At 54.8% G+C, this 19,132-nt stretch overlaps 13 protein-coding genes across 13 annotated transcripts; 8 read left to right on the top strand and 5 right to left on the bottom strand.

The window, feature by feature from the left end:
* Positions 1-9: 9 nt before the first annotated feature.
* On the top strand, positions 10-967 carry KL928_004631 (uncharacterized protein; the record flags this gene model as incomplete). Its single annotated transcript, XM_043205351.1, has 2 exons — positions 10-20; positions 289-967. 2 exons carry the CDS (start codon positions 10-12, stop codon positions 965-967), a joined length of 690 nt encoding a protein of 229 aa, XP_043058123.1.
* A 405-nt stretch (positions 968-1,372) lies between these two features.
* On the bottom strand, positions 1,373-1,972 carry KL928_004630 (uncharacterized protein; the record flags this gene model as incomplete). Its single annotated transcript, XM_043205350.1, has 1 exon — positions 1,373-1,972. One exon carries the CDS (start codon positions 1,970-1,972, stop codon positions 1,373-1,375), a length of 600 nt encoding a protein of 199 aa, XP_043058122.1.
* A 158-nt stretch (positions 1,973-2,130) lies between these two features.
* KL928_004629 (uncharacterized protein) lies at positions 2,131-2,352 on the top strand (the record flags this gene model as incomplete). The annotated part of the gene is made up of 1 exon (XM_043205348.1): positions 2,131-2,352. One exon carries the CDS (start codon positions 2,131-2,133, stop codon positions 2,350-2,352), a length of 222 nt encoding a protein of 73 aa, XP_043058121.1.
* Positions 2,353-2,361: 9 nt separating this feature from the next.
* Positions 2,362-3,042, bottom strand: KL928_004628 (uncharacterized protein; the record flags this gene model as incomplete). The annotated part of the gene is made up of 1 exon (XM_043205347.1): positions 2,362-3,042. The coding sequence occupies one exon, from the start codon at positions 3,040-3,042 to the stop codon at positions 2,362-2,364; it is 681 nt and encodes a 226-aa protein (XP_043058120.1).
* A 37-nt stretch (positions 3,043-3,079) lies between these two features.
* KL928_004627 (uncharacterized protein) lies at positions 3,080-4,057 on the top strand (the record flags this gene model as incomplete). Its single annotated transcript, XM_043205346.1, has 1 exon — positions 3,080-4,057. One exon carries the CDS (start codon positions 3,080-3,082, stop codon positions 4,055-4,057), a length of 978 nt encoding a protein of 325 aa, XP_043058119.1.
* A 1,196-nt stretch (positions 4,058-5,253) lies between these two features.
* Positions 5,254-6,030, bottom strand: KL928_004626 (uncharacterized protein; the record flags this gene model as incomplete). The annotated part of the gene is made up of 1 exon (XM_043205345.1): positions 5,254-6,030. The coding sequence occupies one exon, from the start codon at positions 6,028-6,030 to the stop codon at positions 5,254-5,256; it is 777 nt and encodes a 258-aa protein (XP_043058118.1).
* Positions 6,031-6,503: 473 nt separating this feature from the next.
* On the bottom strand, positions 6,504-7,985 carry KL928_004625 (uncharacterized protein; the record flags this gene model as incomplete). The annotated part of the gene is made up of 1 exon (XM_043205344.1): positions 6,504-7,985. The coding sequence occupies one exon, from the start codon at positions 7,983-7,985 to the stop codon at positions 6,504-6,506; it is 1,482 nt and encodes a 493-aa protein (XP_043058117.1).
* A 472-nt stretch (positions 7,986-8,457) lies between these two features.
* KL928_004624 (uncharacterized protein) lies at positions 8,458-10,239 on the top strand (the record flags this gene model as incomplete). The annotated part of the gene is made up of 1 exon (XM_043205343.1): positions 8,458-10,239. The coding sequence occupies one exon, from the start codon at positions 8,458-8,460 to the stop codon at positions 10,237-10,239; it is 1,782 nt and encodes a 593-aa protein (XP_043058116.1).
* Positions 10,240-10,337: 98 nt separating this feature from the next.
* Positions 10,338-11,640, bottom strand: KL928_004623 (uncharacterized protein; the record flags this gene model as incomplete). Its single annotated transcript, XM_043205342.1, has 2 exons — positions 10,338-11,536; positions 11,607-11,640. The coding sequence occupies 2 exons, from the start codon at positions 11,638-11,640 to the stop codon at positions 10,338-10,340; spliced, it is 1,233 nt and encodes a 410-aa protein (XP_043058115.1).
* A 117-nt stretch (positions 11,641-11,757) lies between these two features.
* Positions 11,758-13,281, top strand: KL928_004622 (uncharacterized protein; the record flags this gene model as incomplete). Its single annotated transcript, XM_043205341.1, has 1 exon — positions 11,758-13,281. One exon carries the CDS (start codon positions 11,758-11,760, stop codon positions 13,279-13,281), a length of 1,524 nt encoding a protein of 507 aa, XP_043058114.1.
* Positions 13,282-13,535: 254 nt separating this feature from the next.
* On the top strand, positions 13,536-15,053 carry KL928_004621 (uncharacterized protein; the record flags this gene model as incomplete). Its single annotated transcript, XM_043205340.1, has 1 exon — positions 13,536-15,053. The coding sequence occupies one exon, from the start codon at positions 13,536-13,538 to the stop codon at positions 15,051-15,053; it is 1,518 nt and encodes a 505-aa protein (XP_043058113.1).
* Positions 15,054-15,190: 137 nt separating this feature from the next.
* KL928_004620 (uncharacterized protein) lies at positions 15,191-16,522 on the top strand (the record flags this gene model as incomplete). Its single annotated transcript, XM_043205339.1, has 1 exon — positions 15,191-16,522. The coding sequence occupies one exon, from the start codon at positions 15,191-15,193 to the stop codon at positions 16,520-16,522; it is 1,332 nt and encodes a 443-aa protein (XP_043058112.1).
* Positions 16,523-16,597: 75 nt separating this feature from the next.
* On the top strand, positions 16,598-18,985 carry KL928_004619 (uncharacterized protein; the record flags this gene model as incomplete). Its single annotated transcript, XM_043205337.1, has 1 exon — positions 16,598-18,985. One exon carries the CDS (start codon positions 16,598-16,600, stop codon positions 18,983-18,985), a length of 2,388 nt encoding a protein of 795 aa, XP_043058111.1.
* Positions 18,986-19,132: the final 147 nt, after the last annotated feature.

Below are 19,132 nucleotides of genomic sequence, written 5' to 3'. Positions count from 1 at the left end.
ACACGCCTAATGAGTTCTAAGTAAGTACAAAAGCACAGCAAACTAACCAGCCAGAGTCTTTGCCGACACCGCGATTCACATTGCCGCCAAGGAAACGTTCTTCCAGACGTACCAGGAAGTCCGCAAGGTCGAGGGCCTCAACTCTCTGGAGCAGCTCTGGGCCGCGTACTACACATATCTGGGAAACGACATCTTTGCCACCGGACTGCTGTTTTTCTGTTTGCACGAGCTGATGTACTTTGGCCGCTCGCTACCCTGGTTCATAATAGACCGCATCCCGTACTTCAGAAAATACAAGATCCAGGACGCCAAGCTGCCTTCCAACAGAGAGCAATGGGAGTGTCTCAAGTCTGTCCTGATTTCGCATTTCATGGTCGAGGCGTTTCCGATCTGGTTTTTCCACCCGGTGTGTGAGAAGATCGGAATCAGCTACGAGGTGCCCTTCCCTTCGCTCAAGACCATAGCCCTGCAGGTGGCCATTTTCTTTTTGCTCGAGGACGCTTGGCATTACTGGTTCCACAGAGGACTGCACTACGGCTCGTTCTACAAGTACATCCACAAGCAGCATCACCGGTACGCCGCTCCGTTCGGACTTGCCGCAGAGTACGCCCACCCGATCGAGGTGATGCTGCTTGGCTTCGGCACCGTGGGCATCCCGATCGTGTGGTGCTACTTCACCAGAAACCTCCACTTGTTCACGATCTGTATCTGGATCACGCTTCGACTGTACCAGGCTGTGGACGCCCACTCCGGTTACGAGTTCCCGTGGTCGCTGCACCACTTCCTGCCAATCTGGGCCGGAGCAGACCATCACGACGAGCACCACCACCATTTCATCGGCAACTACGCCTCGTCGTTCCGGATGTGGGACTTCTTTTTGGATACCGAGGCCGGCAACACGGCCAAGCTGAACCGCGAGAGAAAGGCCAAGCTGAAGGGCGAGAAGAAAGCCAAGCTGAAAGAGTGAGGTATCTGCCCGTGTTTAATAATGGCAGCACACATCGGCACTTCACAGGTGAAAAAAAAAAACGGTGAAAAATTCAAGGTGAAAAATAAAAGTATAGTATTCTCTTCGCTGGACCATTGTAAGTATCTCGCTGATGATAAACTCACAGACCTGTACCGACGTTTGAGGAGGAAACATATTGCCTTTACTGAGGGATGCTAACCATTAGAACGTGTTTTATAGTAATACAAGCTAGTTGAGAAGCAGAGTAGATTGACGTAGAGCGCGAGGTGGACGGCAGGAACCCCTAGTGAAGAGGCTTGCATTCTGGCCGGCCGAACGAGACCGCAATGGCCCAGCTTGCATTCGGCTATCTGTCCTACTATAATTTCTTGACTAAATTCAATTATTTATCATACTGGTCGCTTATTTCTTAGCAGTCAGTCTTCTGAGGTAGAAAGCCAACTCCTCACCCTCCAAAATGTAACCGTCACATCTTCCAGATTGGCCTGGTCTGGACGAAATGCAAGCGTACAGCTTACCAGATCCGAACTGGGAAGAAACAGCAGGCTCGATCTTGGCGTCACCAGCACGGGCAGCAAGCTTTCTCTGCAACTTGTTGCTCTTCTTGACTTCTTCCTCAGCAGCCTTGGTCTTCTTTCCAAGGGTAACACCGTAATGTTGCTCGAAATATTGCTTGAAAGGAGTAGCGTCGATTTGGACGATAGCAGACTTGGTCAATGTGTTGGTTCTCACCAATTCGTTGTTGGATGGGTGGTACACCACACCGGACACTCTGGTCTTTCTAGAGATGCCCTCAGAGGCCCACGAGAAGTTACCCGTCTCGATTCTCAAAGCTCTGTACTTGACATTTCCACCTCTGGTTCTGACGGCGTGGATTCTCTTGGTTCCGATCTTGGTGTTGGCGCCTTGTCTTCCCAACTCAAACTTTCTCTTCTTTCTGAACTGGGCTCTTTTAGCACCGGTAGCAGCTCTCTTGTGACGAGAATCCCTGGAAATACCCATGTTGGTTAGTGAAAAATAAAAAAATGGATGAGAATTTTTAAAATACTAGACACCAGCTAGCAAGCCAGCCCGGCGCGAAGTCACGTGGACAAAAGAAGTTTTTCTCAAGAGTTTCGCTTACACCGCCTAGTTTGAAACATTTTCTGCTTTACATAATCATGTCCGAAACTATTACAGTCTACGACCAGATCGAAATAGAGGACTTCGTGTTCGACCCTACACAGCGGATCTTCACATACCCCTGTCCCTGCGGCGACCGTTTCCAGATCGGTCTCGACGACATGCTCGACGGCGAGGACATCGCTGTGTGTCCGTCCTGTTCGCTCATGGTCAAGATCATCTTTGACGAGGAGGACCTGGCGGAGTACGTCGACACCTAGTGTCTCGAGCTATCTCGGTGTGCTGCTGGCCATCTTGATCGCAATGCCAAGCACCACCGCCAACAGCACATATACCCCCCATCCATTTTCGCCGTGACCGCTTTGTTCGCTCTGGGCTCTGATCTGTTTTGCCCTAATCTGGTCCTCCGGGTCCAGGATCGCCGGCTTGGCCTGCTCGGGCGTTGCAGGCGCCGGCTCCTTGTATGTACGGTTTTCCTGGGCCAGGTCCGCAAAGATCTCGACAAACCGCGGGTCTGCCAGGTTGTATTCTCTCGATTTTAATGCCAATTGTCGCCTCGTTCGCTCCGACGTGACCACGCTTCCTGTAGTCTGTTCCTCGCTCGTCATGAACGACAGCAGCCCCGTTACTATTGTCGCCACGGACCACGACGGGTTCCACGTATCCTCGTGGAAATCGCTCATGCTGAGACAGATTCGGGTGTTGACCTGGAACCTACCGGACGGCGTGAGCATCTTGATTGCTGGCGGGCGGAACGGATAGTCGGAGGGAAAGATCACCAAGCCATGATACTGTCCGTTTTCGTAAGGAGTGCCGGGAGGCCCCGTGATCACGTAGTGCCACTCCAGGATGTTTTCCTCGCTTGGTCTGCACAGAATGTACGGCGGCGGGTTTTCCTGGATCTGCTTATATTCTTTTGTCAGTCGCTTGTATGCCTGTTTGGATGCCATAAAGAAGGAAATTATTTAATTAAAATTAATTAAATACATGTCACTTCAAAAGCCCCCTAACTCGATCAAAATTATCGCGGGCAACTCGCATCCAAAGTTCGCAGAGCAGATAGCAGGCTACCTGAACTTGCAAATCGCAGACATCCACGCGATCGATTTCACGAACCAGGAGAGTGCGGTGCTGGTGAAGGAAAGTATCCGGGATGAAGACGTTTACATCATCCAGACCGGATGTGGAGGCCCGGAGAAACTGAACGACCATCTAATGGAGCTCCTCTTTATGATCCACGCGTGCAAGGCGGCGTCGGCTCGGAGAATCACCGCAGTCGTTCCGAATTTCCCCTACGCGAGACAAGACAGGAAAGACAAAAGCAGGGTGGCCATATCGGCGAAGCTGGTGGCGAACCTGCTGGTAACTGCTGGCTGTCATCACGTTATTACGATGGACCTGCATGCGTCGCAGATCCAAGGTTTTTTCAACATTCCTGTCGACAATTTATATGCGGAACCCGAGGTGCTCAAATACGTCAAACTGAAGCTCGGGACTGCAGACATAATAATGGTTTCGCCCGATGCCGGTGGGGCAAAGAGAGTTGCGTCATTGGCTGACAAGCTGGACACGCCGTTTGCATTGATTCACAAGGAGCGGGCGAAGGCCAACGAGGTGAGCCGCATGGTGCTTGTGGGAGACGTGAAGGGCAAAGTGTGTGTTTTGGTTGACGACATGGCCGACACATGCGGCACGTTGTGCAAGGCATCAGATCTGCTGCTCGAAAGGGGGGCCAGATCTGTCATTGCCATAGTGACACACGGCATCTTTAGTGGTCAGGCCCTGGCGAGAATCAGCCAAGGCTCGCTGGAGAAGATCGTCTGTACGAACTCAATGCCGCTGTCCAACATGGCAGAAGCATGCGGAAAGCTGGAAATCATTGACATAAGCCCGACGCTGGCCGAGGCCATCAGACGCCTTCACAATGGAGAGTCTGTGTCCTACCTGTTTAACAATCCTGTTTGACGCACTGTCATGAAGGCTAACGCAGTCGATACACGTACAGGTGGAAAATAAAGTTTTTCTGGCACTTCGTATCCACGGCCGGGTCCAATCACAAAGGGGATCTTTTCGTGTTTTTTGGCTATAGAATATTCACCAACAAAAGAAAATAATTTCGAGCGGCTTTTCTAGGCGGTAAATGCAGAATATGTGCAGGAGCGCTATTCCTTCGCAGTTACCGAGGTGCGTCGTGCCTGATGATTATTTTGTGGTGAGCAGTGCGTCAAACACGATATGCACTCGAAAAAACCTGCGGGCCTGAGTGAGAGCGAGCCTTCAGTTCGAGAGGGATCCCCATGGCACCTGATGCTAGCTGCCGCGGCTGGCGATGATGGTGGCATCCAATAGAGTTCTCGCCTCGTTTCGTTCTTACTGCTCTAGCCGCTCAGCCGTCAAGTTTGACACATCGTCCGATCACGGACATGAAAATGTAATCATGTGTTTGTGATACAGAGCATGCAAATCTCGGTCTTCGCTTTCTGGCCCGTAATGGTAACTACTCCGACCGTCGGAACCTTTATTGACATCCGATTTTGGCAGTATTTTCCTATTCAACTACTTGTATCTGCCCCCGAAAGCCAGAATGTACCATTCGATTCTTTGTCTGGTCTCTGATACAGTCGTGCCTTCTACCAATAATGAACTGCCTTGTTCATCAACAATACCCCCCGTGTGCTCAATTATTTCGATCTGTACATGTACTTATGTTGCATAAATGATGCATTGTTGAGACTGATTGAAATTTTGACAAGGTGTAGCAATGTATAGGACCCATTTTGACCACTCTGGACAAACAAATAAAATCCACGGAAGTCGGAATGAACATTAAATATTAAAGACTCAGCCATCTAGATCATCTCCTAGAATCGTCTTCTGCATACGCAGACGTTGATTAAACCTGCTGTTTTGGTTCTCATGCACCAGTCGCTCATGCCTTTGTAGAGAATCTTTCCTTCTGAACTTCTTGCCGCATCCTTCCCTCGGACACACGTTCGGCTTCTTTTTCTTGGGATCGACCTCGGTCTCGTTGATTTTCGGCTTCGACAATGTCCGGACGTCAAGCTCGATGCCCTCCTGGAACTTGAGTCTCAGTAAATTTTCCAGTGTCTCTGAGTGTTGCGACAAACAATGACGTCTTAACTCGGGCTTCCTGGGGAGGCCTATGATTCGGTACGGACACAGTCTTTCACCGGACACTTGTTGGATCTCACAAGCTTGTACTTTTCCAAATGGAGAACAAAGCTTTCCACCGTGGTGAACTTCTCGGTGCAGTGGCTGCACTTATACGAGCTTCCTTTTTTCGGAACCGAGTTCAACAGCTCCCACAGCGATGAATCTTTTTGCAACTGTTCGACCTGCGACAACACCGACTCCTCGGTGTCCAGCAACACATTTTTCGGTAGAGAACGTCTTTGGTCACGCGCTTTAAATGCAGTCGGTGTGTCTTCGAACGAAAGCGATTTGGAGCGTTTCAACAGAGAATTGGAGCGGTCTTCCAGCTGGAATTGGGGGAGCGGCCACCCTATTCCCATGATGGCCGGCTGCTGGTACTGATGGGGCTGTGCATGCGAAGCTTCCGTCTCCTCCTTCTTGATGTCGAATATTAGATCGGCCGCGCTGCTTGGTTTGTCGCTGAAGGACGAGTCGGGTGTGAACTGTTGTCTCTGGTAGTTCGGAGATTGGTACGAGTAGTGAGTCTGTACCTGTGCGAGTGGGTTTGCGTTCAATTGTTGAACATGACCTATTTGAAAGGGGGCAAATGATGAGTACGATGAGTATTGCGTCTGTTGCGGGAAGCCATTAGCATAGGGAACAAAGTAGCCGGCCGGGTCCAGGAAGTTAGAGTCTTGCTGCTGCTGGTAATGGTGCACTGAGAAGCTATGCTGTTCATATGGTAACTGCCAAGTGGGAATATGTTTTTCTTCAGACATTAGCATTGTCCCACGTCTACGAAAGCGCACTTTCAAAATGCAATTCAAAAGTCAGTAGCGTAAAGTGTAATGACGGAAAAGATGCAGTGATGCATGAATGCCTATGAGGAGGCAACTAAAGAATAGGTATTCAACAAGGAGGTTCAATAAAGAGGGAAGAAATCATCGCTTATAAATAGGATACGGGAACCGCACGAAAAAAGAGGCCAATCTATGCAGGATGAATTCAGATCTGTAATTTATTTCTACTTGCACACTCTGGATGCGATACATCGTGTTCTGGCGCAGCCTCCGCAAGGCGGCAGCTTATCTTCGTATGCGGTCTTACAACACTGATCCAGCTGCTGTACAATTTTTTTTTTTTCGCAACATCCATGCTACATATGTCCATGCAAGGCAATGCAGCCGCAGAGGCACACACAGAGTATGCCACGGATACATGATATACAATAGTCCTCTGAGTTGTCAAACCGATCTTTTTATTCGAATGTCCTTCTTTTGCGTTCGCTGTTCATGCCAGCGCTACGGTTCGCCAGGTCCCCCCAGTGCTTAGCCTTTGTCAAGTCTTTTTCGCATCCAATTCCCAGCTCATAAAAACGCTGCAACAAAAGCATCGCCTTCACCATTCCACACCCAGCTGCACGCAGAGCCCATGCAAATGCCTCATCGTAGTCCCGCTTCAAATTGTCGCTACCAACAAAGTACCACGAGCATAACCCCATCATGCCGTCCACATCCCCACTGCTCGCTGCCATGTTGTAAAAGTGTATCGATAAATCGGCGTTCGGCTCTACAAGCTTGCCCACCTCGTATAGTTTGCCAAGCAGAGAGGCTGACTTCACATGTCCTAGGGACGCCGCGTGGAAAAATAGCTTGATGGCGTACTTGGTGTCCTGGATCACGATGTCTCTGAACCCATTGAGGAAAATCATACCCAGCTCATACGGCGCGCCACACGACAGCTCGGAAGCTACCTCGGTAGCTCGTTTCAACCAGCTGATGCCTTGTCTCTTTGTGATTATGTCATCGGGAAGTCCCATGAGGCCTTTGAAACAATAGATTCCATACTCCATCATGGCCACCGGGTGATTGTTCAATGCGGCGATTTCGAGAAACTTGACCACTTTCCGGGAATCTGGGGAGCAGCCCCAACCCTTACGGTAGCACACAGCGGTCCTATACGCCCCCTCTGCATGTCGGGCCTTTCCGGCTGCTTCAAAGTAGCTGAGGGCTTTTGAGTCGTCGGCCTTGCCAAACATTCCCACTGCATAAGAGTCTCCCAGAAAGTACTGTGCGTCGACGCACCCACCACGCGAGCTTCTTTTCAGCAGATCGTGGGCCTCCAGCAAATACTCTTTCCGTTTTTTCGTTTCCGCGGCATCGGCGGGCTTTATCGTGAGACCGTTGCGCACCAGGATTTGGGCGTACGAAAACTGCACCTCGGGGTCTCGTATCTTTTTTGCGTTGCGCCCGTACAGCTCCAGCACTTTCTCTGTGGACACCAGCGAGACCGAGCTGGGCCCCAGCGTGTGCTGCAAAAACTCATGCGAGTCTGTGACACTGGAAAGATGCATTATGGGTGACATGATGTGATTCTGCGTGAAAATCTCGGCTTTGGGGGTGAAGCTCAGATGACTGGGTATCGACCTTTCTGAGAACGTTTCTGAGTCCTCTTTTCTCAGGCCCAGGGGCGTTTCGGGGATTGAAGGGGTTTTCGCCAATTTGGCTGGCGTTTTGTGCTCTGCCTTCTGTGGCGCCTCTGGCTCGCTCGACACAGACAGCGACGCAAAAACGTCGCGGATGTGCGCGTGGCTGTCGATCTCGGCAGACGGCGGTAGAGGCCCCGTGCCTGAGCCCGATCCCAGCGTCTGCTGCGCACTGACAAACGAGTTTTGCAGGCTTTCCTTGGAGCTGCTGGCGGTGTATCCTGGGCTGGAGTGCGGGTATGAGGGGGGCTGCATGCTCAGCGGGGATGTGTGCGTGGAGGCGTTCTTGTTGCAGGCATCGGGGCTGTTTGTCTGCTCAGGGCTCATCGCGAAATCGTTACCGCTAAGAAAAAAGGGTAAAAAGAGGAGCAATTTTTTGGGCCTTATATAGACCGATCCGGGCCCACAAGTCGATCAAAAGTCGATGGAGTCAATCAGGAGTCGATCGAAACTCGGTCAGAGGTGGATCAGGTCAATTTCTGTGCTGAGCTAAACGCTCAGGTATCCGCGTTATTAAATGAGTATCAATAAAAAAGAAAAATGTGGCCTTCCTCAGGGGGCCAGAAGAAGCTTGCCTGTCCAGAGTTTGTGTCCGCTTTGCCCCTCTGCGCGTCCCTCCTCTTCTTTATTTTTCTCTCTTTTCTCTCTTCGTCCCCCCACGTAAAAAACAGGTATGCCCCACGCTTGTACAACACCCCACACCTCCGATTTTCTTTCCATTTTCACCATGTTCAAGAAATGGAAGGCAGACAAGTCCAAGCGGGACACGGCGCCGCCGCCGAGCGAGACCGATTCGGAGTCCTGGAAGGCAGACTACACCCACGTTGAGAGCGCGCCCGCGCCCGAAGACCCGCTCGATCCCGCGCTCGAGTACGCCGTTGTGGACCCTGCCCATCCCAACATGCCCTACGGCGACGGCTCCGACAAGGTGTTTGGCATGGAGAACTTTGGGTACACGTGCTACATTGCCTCCATCCTGCAGACGCTCTACTACACGACCTCGTTCCGCCACCAGATCTTGGCGTTCCCCGAACGCGATGCAGCACACCCACGCAAGCGGAAACTTCGAGTCCCCGGCCACAAACCGCACGCGTTTCTTTCCTCGCTGGCCCCCACGCCGTCCACAAACGGCTCTGTGGCCGCCTCGACGCCGGGATCTAGTGGATCGACAACTCCGCAGAATTCCAAGGTCCGCAGTCTGTTCAAGCCCGGCCAGAACCAGTCGGCTCCGTCCACAGCGGGGAGCGCCGACAAGGACCCGAAAACCGACCTCAACAACCCAGAGCTACAGAATCTGCTCGTTGCAAAATACCCGGAGTACGCCAACCTCGACATCAACTATTCGCTGAACCAGCAGAAAAATATCACCGTCGTGGGCGTCACAGACAACCGCGCCGCCACCAGCGAGCAGCGCAAACGGCAGGCGCTGGTGCGCGGGCCGATCATCAACCTGGACCACTCGTACGCAGACCAGTACGGCATGTCGGAGACGATATTCACCGCTCTCAAGGACGTTTTCGAGTGCGTCACCGAGAACGTGTCGAAAGTGGGGATTGTCTCTGCGCAGCAGCTGGTGGAGGTGGTGAAGAAGGAGAACGAGATGTTCCGCAGCTCGATGCACCAGGACGCGCACGAATTTTTAAATTTCCTCGTCAACAACGTGATCGAGGCTCTAGACAATTACTGCAACGCTGTCGGCACGGAAACGGATATCCACCGTCTTTTCGAGGGTCTGCTCACGAGCGAGACGAAGTGTCTCTCGTGCGAGACGGTTTCCACCCGCGACGAGCTGTTTCTCGACCTTTCCATCGACCTGCAACCAAACACGTCGATAACGCACTGCCTAAAAATGTTCTCGCAGAGCGAGATGCTCACCGAGTCCAACAAGTTCTACTGCGAGTCGTGCCACTCGCTGCAGGAGGCCGCCAAAACCATAAAGCTGAAGAAGCTGCCCAAGATCCTCGCGCTGCACCTGAAACGGTTCAAGTACGCCGAGGAGCTGGGCAGAAACGTCAAGCTCTTCTACCGCGTCGAGTACACGAAAACGCTGCGCATCTTCAACACGACAGAGGGCTCTGCCTACGCCGACAAGATGTACGAGCTGTACGCGGTCGTGGTGCACATCGGCGGCGGCCCGTCGCACGGCCATTACGTCGCGATCGTGAAGACCGACCGGTTTGGGTGGCTTCTTTTCGACGACGAGACGGTCGAGTGCGTGGACGAGAACTTCGTGTACCGCTTTTTTGGCGACGGGCCGGGCCTCGCGACGGCGTACCTGCTGTTCTACCGCGAGGTCGAGAACGAGGACGAGTTTCTCGACCGCCTGCTGTACAACGGCCTGGCTACCTCGGAGAACGAGGAGCTCGACACCAGCGCGTACCACAGAGAGTCCGTGCCGGAGGTGGCGGCGGAGAGCGAGACGAACGGCGACGCGGCGCCGGAGAAGGAGAAGCCCGACAAACAGGACAGGAGGAAGCGGGTGTTTGGGTTCAAGCTCGGCAAGGGCTGAGCGACGCGCGTCGCCGACGGCGTTTCGCGACGAAATATTTATTTTCTTGCGATCAAAAAAATCTCCAGACCATGAAATGTGCGCTCTTGCTAGCCGTGCTAGCCACGCTTGTTTGCCCGGCCCGTGCCGGGTTTGAGGAAGGCGCCGACGCAGACACGTCGTACCTTGCCGCCGTGGCACAGAACGTCAACAAGACGCTGATTTTCCACTGGCTGATATCGGTGCTGGTGCTCGTTGTTGTGCCGTCGTTCGGCGCTGTTTTCGTGCTCGCGGGCCGCCTCGCGCCTGGCGTCGCGGTCCAGGCGCTGTGTGCCGTCTACGCCGCCCTCGAGGCGCTGGTCCTGCGGTTTCCGGACCCCAGCGGCGAGGAGAACGTGACGAGCCGCGGAACAGCGTGGTTCCTGGCGTTTTTCTACTGTCTCACGCTTCTCGCGGGCAGCGTGGCCACGGGCTCGTCGCTCTTCGCGGACAAAATCGGCCTTGCCGGCCCGAAAGTCGCCCGCGTCGTGTACAAGGTGTTTTCTGTGCTGCTGGTGCTGTGCGGGTTCCTCAAAAGCGGCATGGCCGTCGTGTCTGCGCTCGGGTTCTGCTACGGCCTGCACACCGGGCAGTGCAACGCGCACGGGATCATGGGCACGGCGTTCATCGGGTACGGGTTCCTGCTCAGCATGGTGCTCGTGGTGCCGTGGCTGCGCCACGGCGACGGCCAGAAACACTCGCAGGAGTTCTACGACTCCATCATGATCACCGTCTGGGGAATCATCAACACCTTCACAGAGCACAGGCCCTGGGAGCCCTGGTCCCACGGAGACTACCAGCACACCAGCATGGGCATCATCTTCTGGGCGTGCGGAATGCTCGGGATCTGGCTGTCCCGCAATAACCGCCGCAACCCGATGCCCGCGCTCACTCTCATGTTCACCGCGTACGCCATGTCGCAGCACGCCCAGCACATGGAGATCTCCACCAAGGTGCACGCTTTTTTCGGCTGGGTGCTGATGCTGGGCGGGTTTGCGCGCATCTGGGAGATCACGTTCCTGCTCCACGACCAGCGGTGCCACCAGTCGGGCAAGATTATGTCTTTCCAGTACCTGCCACCATTTTCGCTGGTGTTGGCGGGAATAACGTTCATGGGCGCCAACGAGGAGCAGCTGAAGCTCGTGATGGACATGGGCGCCGACCACTCGTCGTACGTGCTGGTGCTCACCAGCGCTGCGTGCCTGGTAGAGCTGTGGTTCCTGGGCATTCTGGAGCTGTACTTGCGACTCGTTGGATACACCATCTACGACCAGAACCACTACGATGCGATCCAGCCACAGCCGACAGACGAGTTCGAGCTGCACGACTTCAGCGATCTCGAGTCCAACCGCGAGACCCCGAGCGAGCAGTGATTTGGTCCATTACATATCACTGGGATGTGGTTGGACCGTGAGCTGCCAAAATTCTGCCAAAAAAAATGTGCACGTCCTAGATAGGCAAAAATAAGAAATAAATCAATAAAAAAAAAGAATATTCGGTATGAGTGCCATCCTATCTGCTGATGATCTGAACGACTTCATCACGCCCGGAGTGGCGTGTGTGAAGCCGGTGGAGTCGTCGACCGCCAAGAAGGCAGACGGGCGCGGGCCGGTCGATATCCAGATCGACGCGCAGGGCAACGCCCTCGAGGTCGAAATCGACGGGTCGAGCTCGCGGCTCCAGGAGGCGCAGATATCGCTCGCCGACTGTCTCGCGTGCTCTGGCTGCATCACGTCGGCCGAGGAAGTGCTCGTGGCGCAGCACTCGCACAAGGAGCTCATTAACGCGCTCAAACAAGACCGGCACAACAAAAAGTTTGTCATGAGCATTAGTCATCAGTCGAGGGCGTCTCTGGCGGCGGCGCTGAAGCTGACGATCGAGCAGGTCGACAAGATGCTGATCCACCTGTTTGTGAACCATCTGGGATTTGTCAGCGTGGTAGGCACCGGGTTGGGCCGTATAATAGCAACCGATACGCTGGCACGCGATATACTTGAGCGCAAGCAGAAGGACGTGCAGGGTCCCGTGCTCACGTCGATCTGTCCTGGCTGGGTGCTCTACGCCGAGAAGACACACCCGCACATTTTGGGAAAACTCAGCACGGTGAAGTCGCCGCAGCAGATCACCGGCTGCATTTTCAAAAGACTGATCGGTCGACAGTATAATTGCTCGCTGGACCAGGTGTACCATCTGTCGATCATGCCGTGTTTCGACAAGAAGCTGGAGGCCGCGCGGCCGGAGCACGAGACGCCTGAGGAGGCGCCGGACGTGGACTGTGTGATCACGCCGAGAGAGCTCATTCAGCTGCTACAGGACGAGAACATTAATATCGACAAGATCATCCAAGAAGTCGAGCACGACGCGACTCCGATCGCGCACATCTACGAGCAGTACGCGCCACGGGAGTGGCCCGAGGCGGCGGCCGGGTGGCTCAACTGCGAGGGCTCGTCGTCGGGAGGGTATGCGCTCCAATATTTATTGCATTTGCAAAAAATGCACGAAAACACAGAGATCAGGACGATACACGGGAGAAACCCGGACATATACGAGCTCCGGCTCGTGCGCGGGCCGGAGACAATAGCCACGGCGGGCGTGGTGAACGGATTCAAGAATATCCAGAATCTGGTGCGCAAGCTCAAAAATGGTAGCACCAGAGTGAGCGGCGGACTCGCGGCGAGACGACGCGCGCGCGCGGGTCAGGACGCGGGCGAGAGACAGGAGACGGGCCCGGAGGTGCACAAGTGCGACCTCGTGGAGGTGATGGCGTGTCCCGGCGGGTGCATCAACGGCGGCGGGCAGATCAGCGGGCCGGCAGAAATCTCGCCCAAAGACTGGGTCGAGCGGGTGAGACACCTCTACACCAGCATCTCGGTGGCCGGAGTTCTCGCCGGTAGGGTGCGCGAGTGGGTTGGCACGTTTGAGCAGGAGTTTGGGCTGAGCGACGAGCGCGCGACGCGGACACAGTTCAGGGCTGTGGAGAAGCCGACGGACCCGACGTCGATCGCCCTGGGGTCTCGCTGGTAGACTTATGTACTATCGAAGCAGATTTGTAATCGCGGGCTGGCCGGTTGGAGATACCGCTCTACTGCGCCACAACTCCGAGTATCCCCGAGGCGGAGAACCCCAGGACTACTCTGTTCCGGAGTATACATGTGGCGGTGCGGGGCCAAAATATATTTCGCGTGGCGGTGCACAGCTCAAAGGGACCGCTTGCTCATTTAAAAAACCTGCGAAAAGTCGTTTGTGGCGAATAGTATACTGACTTGTGTTTTTCTGTCATGTCTTCTACCGTCGAGTTTAAAGAGGACACAGTGATTGTTGTGTTTGGCGCTTCTGGCGACCTCGCCAAGAAAAAAACGTTTCCGGCCCTGTTTGGACTGTTCAGAGAAGGCCTGTTGTCCAGCAGCACCCGGATCATTGGGTATGCTCGGTCGAAGCTGACGGACGAGGAATTGAAGACGAGAATCAAGCCGAACTTCAAGACCCCGACCGAGAAGTCCAAGGCCCAGGTCGACGAGTTCCTCAAGATGGTGACCTATATCTCCGGGCCATACGACTCTCCGGAGGGCTTCCAGAAGCTCAACTCGACGATCGAGGAGTACGACGCCGCCAGCAAGGTCAAGGAGTCGCACAGACTGTTCTACCTGGCATTGCCTCCCTCAGTGTTCACCACGGTGGCCGCCAACCTGAAACAGTACGTCCATCCTGGAGATAAAGGTATTGCCAGGATAGTGATCGAGAAACCGTTCGGCCACGACCTGGCCTCTGCACAGGCGTTGCAGAAGGAGCTAGCCCCACTCTGGAGCGAGGACGAGCTGTACAGAATCGACCACTACCTGGGAAAGGAGATGGTGAAGAACCTTGTTCCGTTCCGGTTCGCCAACAACTTTTTGTCGGCCTGCTGGAACAACAATTTCATCAAGTCGATCCAGATCTCGTTCAAGGAGCCGTTCGGAACCGAGGGAAGAGGCGGATACTTCGATTCCATCGGTATCATCAGAGACGTGATGCAGAACCACCTGTTCCAGGTGCTGACGCTGGTGATGATGGAGAGACCGGTTTCGTTCGACGCGGAGGCCGTTAGAGACGAGAAGGTCCGGCTGCTCAAGTCGATCAAGCCGTTCGACAAGGACAACGTCCTGGTGGGCCAGTACACGCGGTCCGAGGACGGGTCGAAGCCGGGCTACCTGGACGACGAGACCGTCAAGCCAGACAGCAAGTGTGTCACGTTTGCCTGTCTGACGCTTCAGGTGGACAACGAGAGGTGGCAGGGTGTTCCTGTCATTTTGAGGGCCGGAAAGGCCCTGAACGAGGGCAAGGTGGAGATCAGAGTCCAGTTCAGAGAAAACTCCAACGGCATGTTCAAGGACATCAACAGAAACGAGCTGGTCATCCGCATCCAGCCGGACGAGGCCATGTACATGAAGATGAACACCAAGGTGCCGGGAATCAGCAACGGCATCGCCGTCACCGAGCTCGACCTGTCGTACAAGAGCAGATACTCCGACTTCTACATCCCAGAGGCCTACGAGTCGCTCATCAGAGACTGTCTGCGCGGCGACCACTCCAACTTTGTCAGGGACGACGAGCTCGACATCAGTTGGGGCCTGTTCACGCCGCTGCTCAACTACCTCGAGGGCCCAGACGCCCCAACCCCACAGCCATATGCCTACGGCTCCAGAGGCCCTGCCGGCCTGACCGAGTATCTCAAGAAGAACGGCTATGTTTTCCAGAACCGTAAGATCTACCAGTGGCCAGTCACCACTCCGGACGTTTTGGAGCAGAGCAAAATTTAAGTAGCTAGGCTAACGTAATTCCGATCACAAAGAGCTCCTGTATTTATCTGGAACGGCACTGTTAGTGCCGTTTTTTATTTTTCCTATAATTTAATCTTCTCCCCTTATTTATTTTTTTATCATTTTTATCTCCTCCCATGTCTGAAATATCCCTCAATTCAATTGCCCAATGGACGGACTCGTTTGAGAAAGACCCTGTCAGCAAGCTGGCCGCGTCTGTGTTTCAGCACGGCAACATCGAGGAATTGCTCATCAACAGGTCCCGCGAGATCGCAGACGTCCACGTCTTCAACACCAAAGTCCAGCAGGAAGGCGCCCCGGTGACCGACCAGAAGGCCTCCGGCCGCTGCTGGCTGTTTGCCTCCACCAACATGCTGCGTCTCAAGCTCATGGCCAAGCTCAATCTGAAAGAATGCCAGCTTTCTCCGTCGTATCTGTTTTTCTACGATAAGCTCGAAAAGGCCAACTATTTCCTTGACCAGATCTGCGACACGTACAAAGAGGACGTGAGCTCGCGTCTGGTGCAGTTTTTCCTCACCGACCCGATCGGCGACGGCGGCCAGTTCACGATGATGACCCAGATCGTCGACAAGTACGGAATTGTCCCGAACGCCGTCTATCCCGACAGCTACAACACCACGGCCTCGCGCGTGATGAACAAGCTCCTGCTGGCCAAGCTGCGCGAGTACGCGCAGGTCTTGCGGGAGAAGCTTGCTGCAGGCAAGTCCGTTGAGGACGACAAGGCAAAGATGATCGCCGAGGTGTACAGACTGCAGTGTATCTTCTTAGGCGTGCCTCCGGCCCCCGACAAGGAGTTCACGTGGGACTTCTACGACAAGGACGGCAAGTTCCAGACGATCACGACGACCCCCAAGGCTTTTGTGAAGGACGTGATCGAGTTCGACACGCCAGAGTACCTTTCTCTGCTAAACGATCCTAGAAACCCGTACAACAGGAAAATCAAGATCGATAGGCTCAACAATGTTGTCGGCACAGACCCGGTCACTTATCTGAACGTGGAGATCGACGTGCTTGCGGATGCCGTGGTCAACCGCATCAAGAACAACAAGGCCGTGTTCTTCGGCACCGACACGCCAAAGTTCATGGACAACACCAGGGGAATTATGGACATCGACCTCTGGGACTACAGGCTGATCGGCTACGATCACCGTGCCGTCGACAAGGCGTCGCGCGTCCTGTACAACCAGTCGCTCATGACCCATGCAATGCTGATCACGGGCGTCCATCTGGACGACAACGGCAAGCCGGTGCGCTACAGAGTGGAAAATAGCTGGTCCAACAAAAAGGGCAGCGAAGGGTATTATGTGATGACGCACGACTACTTCAAAGAGTACGTGTACCAGGTGGTTGTGGAGAAGAGCGAGGTGCCGGAGCTTGTCAAGCTTCTTGACACCGACCCAATTGTTCTTCCGCCGTACGACCCAATGGGAGCCCTGGCTAACATCTAAAAAAATAATAATTTAATTAATACACTTTTTAACATTTTTTAGAAATATTTTTCCGCTGCGCTGTTTTTACCAAACATGTTTATTCCACCGCGAGATTACCGGCAGAAACACTACCTTTTGTTGGAGATCTCGGCCGACGACGTCGCAGGGCTGCTCCAGGAACTGCCCGAGCTCAACTACGAGCACCCCTCGCGCGCGGTGGACAAGTACCATGTTTTTTCTGTGCACAAGGACAAAGAGGCTGGACCACACCTGTTGTCCCTAGAACAGCTGAAAACGCTCCACGGCGAGCCAGAGCGACTGCGCAAATGCGAGAGCAACCTCAGCAGCGTGCTGACCGACGCAGGAGTGCGATCCGTGCACATGCTGCCTCCCAAACGGCTCGCGCACAGGGCCCCAGTGCCGGCTGTGGACTCGTCCATGGAGCCCATCGAGAACGCGAAAAAGGACTTCCGCATCGATGACCCGACCTTCCCCGAGCAGTGGCACATCCTGAACCCAAACTTCCCGGGCCACGACGTCAACGTGGTTCCTGTGTGGAAGCGCAACATCACCGGATCAGGCGTGGTCACCGCGCTGGTCGACGACGGCCTGGACTACGAGAGTCCCGATCTCGCGCGCAACTTCTGCAAAGAGGGGTCCTACGACTACAACGACAACAGCCCGCTGCCCAAGCCGCGCCTGTCCGACGACTACCACGGCACACGGTGCGCGGCAGAGATAGCAGCCGCCAAGGGCAACGGCTACTGCGGCGTTGGCGTGGCGTACGACTCCAAGGTGTCTGGGATCCGCATTCTGTCGGCAGAAATCACGGCAGACGACGAGGCCGTCGCCATGATCCACGGCCTCGACGTCAACGACATATACTCGTGCTCCTGGGGTCCGCCCGACGACGGACAGTCGATGGACGTGCCCGAGAAGGTGGTCCGCGAGGCGATGCTGAAGGGCATCCAGGACGGCAGAAAGGAGAAAGGCGCGCTGTACGTGTTTGCGAGCGGGAACGGCGGCTACCACAACGATAATTGCAACTTCGATGGATACACAAACAGCATATACTCCATCACAGTGACCTCGATAGACCACAAGGGACTGCATCCGCCGTACGCCGAGTCGTGCACGGCCGTGATGGTGTCCACGTACTCCTCGGGCTCGGGCGAGCACATCCATACCACCGACATCAACAACCAGTGCACGGCGGCGCACGGGGGCACGTCTGCTGCTGCCCCGTTGGCAGCAGGGATCTATGCTCTTATTTTGCAGGCCAATCCAGACCTCACGTGGCGCGACGTGCAGGCGCTGACCGTGAGGGAGGCGACGGAAGTCAACTCGAACGACCCGAGCTGGCAGAACTCGTACATCGAGGGCCGCCGCTACTCGCCGGTGTTTGGCTGGGGCAAGCTCGACGCCGACCGCATGGTGCAGGCGGCGCAGAACTGGACACTTCTCAAGCCGCAGGCATGGTACTACTCGCCCGTGCAGCACGCGAACCAAAAACTCGACAACGTGGGCTCCGTGACGACCACGCTCGAGGTCACGAGCGCCGACCTGGTGGCTGCGAACCTGGAACACATCGAGCACGTGACCGTCACGGTGAACATCGCGGCGGAGCGGCGCGGCGACGTGGAGGTGGCGCTGGTGTCGCCGAACGGGATCCGGTCGGACCTGGGGCAGAGCAGAAAGCGCGACCGCAGCAAGGACGGGTTCCGCAACTGGTCGTTTTCGTCTGTCGCGCACTGGGGGGAGCCTGGGCCGGGTAACTGGACGCTGGAGGTGCGCAACACCAACGAGCGCAACCGGCTGACTTTTGAAAACTGGCAGCTCCGGCTTTTCGGCGAGTCTCTCGATCCCAAAAAGGCCAAGCGGTTCAGTCTGGACGAGGACTACAGCGAGATCCAGGGCAGCCACAAGGACACAGACACCGTTGCCGCAACCAGCACCCTGTCGATCGCCCCGACCATGACCAGCACCATCGCCTCCACAGACCAGGCCACGCCGTCGGCAGAAACGGGAGACGGCGTGTACCGCGCCTCAGACACGCACTACGAGGAGTACTTTGTGTTCTTCCTTGCGCTGGGCTTTATCATTTGCATCTGGATGCTCAAGAGCCGCAAAAAGCCCGGCAGGGCCCGCAGACGGGACGAGTACGAGTTCGACATCATCCAGCCGGACGACGACTTTGAGTCCGAGTACGCGCAGTCGCAGCGGTCGGCGTCCATTGGCGAGTCGTCCAACGCGTCGGTCAGCAGAATGGCCGCCATGGCGCGCAACTCGCTCGATGCGTCCAAGTTGCAAGCCAAGTCGGCCAAAATAGACACGTCCAGGAATCCTAAATCCGACTCCGAGTATCTACGACAGGAAGACCAGGAGAGAGAACGGTTATACAGCACATTCAACGGCCTAGAAGAGGACGACGATACGGAGGGCGAGAGCATGTACCGTATCACCTCGCACGACTCTGCATAATGTAAATAAAAAGTCAAATTTGATCATATTTAAATGTTTTTTTTTTTTCTAATGGCTGTGAAAAAAAATGTGGAGTAATCTTTATGTCTTCTAGAACAACAAAGCGTCCACACCCACCAAACCGGTCTCTATGGCAGCGGTACCAAG

Source organism: Ogataea angusta (assembly GCF_019207475.1).
Source record: "Ogataea angusta isolate 61-244 chromosome Unknown 61-244_NODE_10_length_428612_cov_89.696788, whole genome shotgun sequence".
NCBI classification, from domain to species: Eukaryota; Fungi; Ascomycota; class Pichiomycetes; order Pichiales; family Pichiaceae; genus Ogataea; species Ogataea angusta.
The sequence above is the reverse complement of the archived record's forward strand: the minus strand, read 5'-3'. Positions and strand labels throughout refer to the sequence as shown.